The sequence below is a fragment of the Galeopterus variegatus genome, unplaced genomic scaffold (assembly GCF_000696425.1).
Source record: "Galeopterus variegatus unplaced genomic scaffold, G_variegatus-3.0.2 Scaffold6268, whole genome shotgun sequence".
Classification (NCBI taxonomy): domain Eukaryota; kingdom Metazoa; phylum Chordata; class Mammalia; order Dermoptera; family Cynocephalidae; genus Galeopterus; species Galeopterus variegatus.
The window spans coordinates 21,901-30,407 of record NW_007732379.1 but is presented as its reverse complement, the minus strand read 5'-3'; the positions used below and the strand labels follow the sequence as shown (position 1 = coordinate 30,407).

The window sequence follows — 8,507 nt, the reverse complement described above, 5'->3', positions numbered from 1 at the left end:
AAAAAAAAAAAAAAAAAAAAAAAGAGAGAGAACTGTGGTTATTAGAGGTGGGAGGGAGGAGGAGAGGGGCAGAGGGTTAGTGAGAAATTAGTTAAGGGTCACAAAGACTGATTATGTTTTATAAACATGAGTATACTAATTATCCTGATTTGATCACCACATATTGTACACATGTACTGATGTTCAAATCTGTACCCCACAAATATAGATAATCAATTGGGAGCACAGCAGCACTCCCGCTGCCGGTTCGGATCCTATATAGGGATGGCCAGTCTGGTGCGCTCACTGGCTGAGCGCAGTGCGGGCCGGTCACAAAAAGGACCAAAAAAAAAAAATAAAACTGTCCAAAAAAATAAAAGCTGCTGCCAAGGACCGCACATCAAAAGGATGTCTGACTTGGGCAGGACAGGTCAGGTCCTTTCACACAGACAGCAGCACTCACAAGGACCACAGCCTAGTGTAGGGCTCCCTCTGGCGAGAGGACAGAGGCCTTCACAGTGTACCATTTACTCCCTTTAAATTTCAAACCACAAGTTACCTAGTCAAAATAACATATTAAACTTCAACTTTCTTTAAAAGGTCACTCAACTTAGTGGGCCCAATGCCATCTCTACTGTTGGGGCAAACAACATGAGAACAAAGATCAGTGACTGTCATGGGCAGTTGCCTAATGGGCACCATGTGTGGGGGTGGGGAGGGTGAGCCTCGCTACTACCCTAGTTAAGTAACCACCATGTGACTTGGAAGGCAGGGACTCAGGCCAATGCTGGGAACAAATTTGTATTCTTTCATTGAGACCCTGGCAAAATTAATAGCCAAGAGCCAGTGCCTGTCTCTTTTCCAAACCAGATGCAGTATGATACAAAAATGGCTGTACTTTTTCCACCCCCAAAAGCCTCTAACACTAGTCAGGAAGGACTAGGAGGCTGTAACAGAGAGCAGGTTAACAAGCTGTGTGAAGGAATATACTCCACCTATGCAGATCCTAGAAAAGATGGGAAAATCAGAAATAGTGATATTCAAATTTTTTCAGTTTAAAGGATGATTATTTTCCCTCTGAAATTAACTACAAGATTCATTGCAAGAAAGTTTGTCAGATAATTCAAAATTATATGATTTCTTTAAACCAGTGGAGAAAGAATGGATTACAGTTGTCCCTGAATTACAGTTGATTGGTTCCAGGACCCCCGCAAATACCAAAATCTGAGGATGCTCAAGTTCCTTATATAAAATGCACAGTATTTGCATATAACCTATACACACCCTCTCATATACTTTAAATCATCCCTAAATTACTTATAATACCTAATACAATGTAAATGCTATGTAAATACTTGTCATACTATATTTTTTATTTGAATTATTAAAATTGTTTTATTGTGTTTTTTCTTTCGAATATTTTCCAACCCCAACTGGTTGAATCCACAGATGAAGAACTCATGGAAACAGAAGGCCAACTGTATTCTGAGTCAAAATTGGTATAAAATCCTAGGTATTCTCATGAGCACTGATACCTGCCTCCCTCAGAGCTGAAGTGACTATACAGCAGTCACTGGAGTCAGTGAATGTTCTTTTTTTTTTTTTTTTGTCTTTTGTCTTTTTCCGTGTCCGGCAACGGATCGCAACCCTCAGTGTTGCCCCCGTACCGGACCGGGGACCGGCAACGGGATTGCAACCCTCGGCGTTGATCCCGCACCTCGCTCAGCCAGTGAGCGGGAACCGGTCTGTATGTGGGATCCGAACCCTCGGGCGGGAGCGCCGCCACGCTTCCCAAGCAGCGCACTATCCAGTGCGCCACCAGGCCAGCCCCAAAGAGTCAGTGAATGTTCTAAGAAATAGTGTTGAATACTGAATGACTGATTATTGCCACGACAAACAGTTCTGCTACAACTGGAAAGCATTTCTTCAAGACAGCCTCGCATGCTGCTCTGATTGAGATCTTCAAGCACTGCACTGGGTGTTCCTTTCAAGGATACCCAAGTAAATGCTCCCAGGAAGGATCTTGCAAATTTATAAATCACCAATCATCCAATAACAGGGAAATCTGGGCCTGATCAACTTTCTCTACCAAAAAAAAAATTTTTTTTTTCACAGAACTTCATATTTACTGTCAAAGACCTTTTTGGGTTTTTGGGGGGCTTTATTTTACATTTGACTTTTTTGGGGGGCGAGGGGATGGCTGGCTGTGGTACAGAGACCCAAACACTTGACCTTGATGTTATAATAACATAAAGCTTTAACCAACTAAGCTAACTGGCCAGTCCCACATTTGACATTTTAAAAGATTTATTTTGCTATTTTTCTGGTTTTGTAGCCACATAAGAAAAAAGGAAATATTTGGGCATTTTTTCTATCAAAGTTGACCAGTGTAGGGCCAGCCCGGTGGCGCACTGGAGAGTGCGCCACCTGAGAGCGCGGTGGCGCTCCCGCCGAGGGTTCGGATCCCATGTGGAGACCGGTTCCCGCTCACTGGTTGAGCGCGGTGCAGGCGCAACACCGAGGGTTGCGATCCCGTTGCCGGTCCCCGGTGCGGGCGCACGGGTGCGACACCAAGGGTTGCGATCCCGTTACCGATCAGTAAAAAAGACAAAAAGGAAAAAAAAAAAAAGTTGAGCAGTGTAAAAGCTTTTAAAGTCTATAAAGTAATTCTGTACTCCTGAAGGCAGCATTATGAAACATAATGAGAAAAAAAACAAACAGGAATTAGAATATCCTCATACTATTAACCACTCTGTATCTAACCAGCTGCATGACCTTGGGCAAGTAACAAACTCTCTGGGCTGTGATATCCTCCTCTATAAAATAACAATCTCTAAGATTCCTTTTAGTCCTAACATCTGATGAGAGCAATGTAAGATTTTTAAAAGATATTAAATTCTTCTAATGAAATACCATATTAACTCATGCAACACAGAACATTTTAACAAAATAAGCTTTTCAAAAAAAAATACTTTTGGGCCGGCCCATGGCTCACTTGGGAGAGTGTAGTGCTGATAACATCAAGGCCACGGGTTCGGATCCCTATATAGGGATGGCTGGTTAGCTCACTTGGGAGAGCGTGGTGCTGACAACACCAAGTCAAGGGTTAAGATCCCCTTAGCGGTCATCTTTTTAAAAAAAAAAAAAACTAAATATGCATAAGTTATGAAGTAATTGAGTTCTTTTTTTTTTTTTTTTAAAAATGACCGGTAAGGGGATCTTAACCCTTGGCTTGGTGTTGTCAGCACCACTCAGCCAGTGAGCTAACCGGCCATCCCTATACGGGATCCGAACCCATGGCCTTGGTGTTATCAGCACCGCACTCTCCCGAGTGAGCCACGGGCAGGCCCAATAATTGAGTTCTTGAAATAAAACTATAGTGTTTGATCAACATAAAAAAGAAACTTAAAATGCTGGGTTACATGAAAAATTAATCTTTCACCTCCTCTCCCTATTTAAGTCTGAAACCCATAGTTAAAGTTTACTAATTTTCCAACTCACAAATTATTTCTCAATGTAAAAAACTTTTTGAAAGAAATAAAGCATTTCTTCTACACCTGAAGTAGTCATATTCTTAAAATAAGATTTTATTATTTCATCGGTTGGTTAGAACACAGTATTCTAACACCAAGGACACAAGTTCCAATCTCCATACCAGCCAACCACCAAAAGGAAAAAGGTGATGAATATGAAGAGACTACTCCAAACAAGTATAAATTGAAGATTTAATCACCCTCCAAGAATGAACAGGGAATATTAACTTTTTTCCTATAAAAATCTATTTAAACCAGAAGCAACAACAGCCAACACATTACTAGAATGTAATAAGCTCTGTCCTTGACATTTAACACATACTCACTTAATAACACGAATATCTTATGAAGCACATGCAATTTTACCTCCCCGCCCCTTTTTTTGGCAATTGGCCAGTACAGGAATTGAGCCCTGAACCTGGTGTTATCAGCACCATGCTCTAACCATTTAGATAACCAGCCAGCCCTATCACCCCCATTTTAAGGATGGACAAACTGAGGCTTATACCACTTAAGTGACTGACAGAGCCCAGGCTCAAGATGGATCTAACTGACTTAAGCTCCTGCTATTAGCCACTGTCTGCACTTAAAACTTAAACTCTCTGGGCTGGCCCGTGGCTCACTCGGGAGAGCGTGGTGCTGACAACACCAAGTCAAGGGTTAAGATCCCCTTACCGGTCATCTTCAAAAAAAAACAAAAAGCAAAAAAACTTAAACTCTCCGTTCTAAATGATATCACTATTTCCTCTCCACACCAGTTTCACGTTATCTAGAAAAGAAGCCTTCAAAGTCTCTTTCTCTACAAGAGACTCATAACTTAAATAGCACTTCAGCACCTAAGTAAAGCAGAAAACCCCAGAACCTTCACTCTAACTTCCAAAACAAAATCTCCTAAAATGCCAACCCAATCATAAATTTTAAGATGCCAACCTTTTAGACCACATTTCATTCTTTTCTTTCTTCAGCTCCACTGGAAAATCATACTTGGGCAGGAAGAAGATCACTCCCAAAGCTTAAATTCCAAGTTTCGTAGTTTGGCAACTATACTGTGCTTTGGGACTTTGAAATTATAAAGCACAGTTCCCAGAGGAGAACATTTCCTTTATTAGCAATTGGCTTTGAAAATTCCATTCTAGGATGCTAAATATAACAAAATACCTCATGACTTTTATAAGTAAACACATTCTCCAGATTATTTTGATACTAATGATTGTCTATTTACAAGACTATTTTTACTACAGCACTTAAGTAACTGCAACATTTTGAGGAATCTTTCAAATTTGTTCCAGTTCTTTTAAAGAACTGACCTGAAAAATGTTCTCTGGGGATGGCCGGTTAGCTCAGCTGGTTAGATAACACCAAGCGGTGCTGATAACACCAAGGTCCAGTGTCCAATCCCTGTACCAGTCAGTTGCCACCCCCCAAAAAAAAAGAGAGAAAGAAAATTGTTCTCTGGATTCTTCCACTATTAAGTAAGAAAGTTCCCATTTCACAATTCATTTCCCTAAGAAGATATCCTTGTTATTTATAATTTCCTTGGGTTCTGACAAAAAGATATTGAGAAAGCCAAAATCGTGGATTTTTTCTCCCAACATATGAAACACAATAAATCAGGATTTAAAAAAAAATCTACTGTATACATTCATCGAAGGCAAATAATGCATTTCAGTTTTTAAAATGTGCTCTTATCAAAAATCCCATTAATGGGCCGGCCCAGTGGCGCACTGCTACAGTGCGCCGCTTGGGAAGCGTGGCGGCGCTCCCGCCGAGGGTTCGGATCCCACATACAGACCGGTTCCCGCTCACTGGCTGGGCGAGGTGCGGGCGCAGCGCCGAGGGTTGTAATCCCGTTGCCGGTCCGGTACGGGCGCACATACAGACCGGTTCCCGCTCACTGGCTGGGCGAGGTGCGGGCACAGCACCGAGGGTTGCAATCCCGTTGCCGGTCCGGTACGGGCGCGACACTGAGGGTTGCGATGCGTTGCCGGACACGGAAAAAAAAAAAAAATCCCATTAATGACAATTCGGAAATACTCAATGATGAGGGTGAGGGGCTGACTGCCTTGTTCTGGAGTAAAGGACTACATCAGGCTTTCAACATAATGTAGAGGTGCTGTATTTTGGGGGACAGAATGGAACTAGTGGACCTCGCAGTCCCAAGCATCCTGTCACTGTACAAGTGGTTTCAACGCAGTTATAACTAAGACACCTTTAGCTGGACAGCTCCTTATGTCCTCCCTACCTAAAACATGCGACATGAAAAAATCGACTGGCACTTTATCTTTGGGGGATGGATCCGAGGAGTTGGGGGCGGGGGTAGATACTTTATTTTTCACCTCATAACCCCGTGTTGGGCTTTTTGTTTTGTTTTTGTTTTGGTTTTGGTTTTTATCGTGTCTGATTATTATAAATAGCTTTTCAAAAATATAGCCCACCAGCTATCATGCCTTCTTCTCCCTACACTTTCTAGGCCCACAAAGTCCCATTAACGTCATGTACGAGCTCACTCTTAAACAAGGCTTCAGAGCCTCCAAACATCTGAATACTCACCAACTAGTAGTATGCAGGGTAAGTACAGAACTCTTTCGGGCTGAACCAGAATATTCAATGGGAGGGTTAGAGACTTCAAAGTGTCTTGTCTCTGCAAGCGACTCCTAAATCTCCACCCCATCCCCAAATTAACTCTAAAATATGTTCTAAAAATCCATATGAACAGTTCTCCTTGGATGATTCACTGTCAACAATAACAAAAAGTTAACCCCATTATCTTCCACCCAAAACGTTCCTCTTAGTGTAACTGCTCTGTTGACATCCTGTCACCGAATCTTGTGCCTTCTTCCTTCCTGATGTCTCCCTAATGTCCCTGACCTCCAATAATCAAAAAGTACAGCCTACATAAGTTAGTTCTGTGGCCTGGTGAAAGGCAACAGGGATTGGTGGGAACAGATGATCCTCAGTTCCAGCCAACCGTTAATCAGGAGAGAATGTGATGGCAAACCCTCCCATTATCCAAAACAGGCAAGAAATTCAGATTGTTAGGAGAAATCTGATCGTTAAGGCAACATGTGGGCCAAAGAAAATATGTGCAGATCACCTGTTGGCAAACCCTGAGTTAACCAGTTTCTGTCATTCTGGTCCAGTCTCTCTAAGTCACATCACTGCGAAATCACTTTTCCAAATACACTTCTCCTGCTAACTCGAAAAGCACAAATACTACCACAAAGTCCCAATGTCTACTCTGTCATTCAACGTCCACAGCAATACAACCACTCTCCACCTTCCTCAACCCCCCTACACAAACCTTTCACTTCAATCAAAGGAGTCTACCCCCCCTACCCCTCACCCGGCTGTGTCCCCGCCAAGATGGCCTCCTCCTCACCCTCCTCCTCCACCCCATCAATGCCCACACTTTGGCGCAGGAAGCAAGTCCATCCATTGGGAGAACACCCTCCAACACCTGCTGACTGAAGAGCTCGTTCACTGCGTGAGTCCACACCGCTCTGCTCAAAACCAACGGATTTAACTTCCAAGAAGGGATTTAAATCTCCCAGAAGGTAAATCCTATAGCCTTGTCTCGATCCGCCCCCGCAAAAAAAAAAAATAATAATAATAAAAATAATAACATTTTAAAAGGGAGCAAAGTCATGCCGGGAGAAGGCTCTGCGGGGTATCGAATCTTCACACCCAGAAAGGCCCCGGGGAGGTGGGGGAGTAAAGAGGGGACCCCCAACCAGCCCTGTGGGGCAGACGCAACTCCGGGCGCGCTCCTTCCTGCGCCCCAGGGGAACCACCCCAACCCGACCTAGACCCGACCTGCTGACCCCCGACGCGCGTGCCGCGGGGGCCCGGCATCAAGGACCGTCCGCGCTGCCCAGGCCCGGTGCCGCCATCAGCCGCGATAAAGGAGCGGAAGGCGAGACGCCCCCCCTGCACTCGCTCCCGCAGGCCTCAGGGGTTGCGCCGCTGCCCGGACCGCGCCCACCCCGAGGCCGCCGCCCCCTTGTCCTCGGGCGGAGCATCCGGCTCGCGGACTGCCCTCTGCCTCAGCTCCGTCATGCTGGAGACCCCGGCGCGACAACGGCGCGGGCGAGCAGCGTAGCCGCCGGAGCCGCAGCTCAGCTCAGGCGCGCGCAGACTCCCTCTGCCCGCCCCGCCCGAGTAGCGCGCGGCTCCGCAGCGGTTCACAGGCCCCTCAGCCGCCGGGTCTCCAGCCCTGAAGCTCGGCCCCGCCCAACGCCGCCGCCGCTCTTTTACCCGGGCGGAGCGCTGTCTGCCTTGCCAAGCCCCGGCCCGTTCGCCCCTCCTCCCTAGAAAGCGAACGCGCACGCGCACCACCTCCATCACGGCCCGTGAGATCCACCAATGGCGCGAATACACCAGGAAGGGGGGCCTCAAGGGCGGGACGGAACTGAGTGGAGAGGCGCGCATTGGGCAGCAGCGGCAGGGGGCGGGAAAAGGCGTGCGTTTCAGAGCGAGATTAGCCAATGGGAGCCCCCGTCTGACCACGGACCGCCGGCTCTGGCGCCTTGGGTTCCTCAGGTCACCGGTTATTGAGGGCGAGAGGCGCTGCTGGAGGTTCCACCCTGGCGAGTACTTGTTGCTCTCGGCTTCGAGTCCTGTGCAGCTGGGGCTCTTCCCTCACCCCACAAAAATAAACGTTTTTTAGGCCCCGAGTAGAGAGGCCAGGTGAGCTGACCTGATTAAGAGGAGGGAATTATGTGATAAGGCAGTGAAACCAGACCTCAGCCTACGTCTGTAGTACTTACCGAGCGATAGTTGTGTGCTAGGCATTGAGTTGAGCAATCGCTTTAGTTGCTTTATCTCATTTAATCTGCACATCTCTTGGAAGTGGATATGATTTTCATTTTACAGATAGATCTTCCACGGCGTTTCAAATTTCTTCTGGAATATTGAAAGGCCTTGGGGGGGACAAGAATGCTGCCTACTTTGCTGCGGACCCCCTATGTACCTGACACCTCCTAAGTACTTGTTGAA

At 45.9% G+C, this 8,507-nt stretch overlaps 1 protein-coding gene across 1 annotated transcript in view; it reads right to left on the bottom strand.

The window, feature by feature from the left end:
• Positions 1-7,856, bottom strand: part of CDS2 (CDP-diacylglycerol synthase (phosphatidate cytidylyltransferase) 2) — a 68,409-nt gene extending 60,553 nt beyond the window's left edge. Inside the window, exon 1 of the mRNA XM_008590678.1 lies at positions 7,509-7,856. Within this exon, the coding sequence (XP_008588900.1) occupies positions 7,509-7,853 (345 nt within the window). The 5' untranslated portion in view covers positions 7,854-7,856. The remainder of the gene's footprint in view (positions 1-7,508) is intronic.
• Positions 7,857-8,507: the final 651 nt, after the last annotated feature.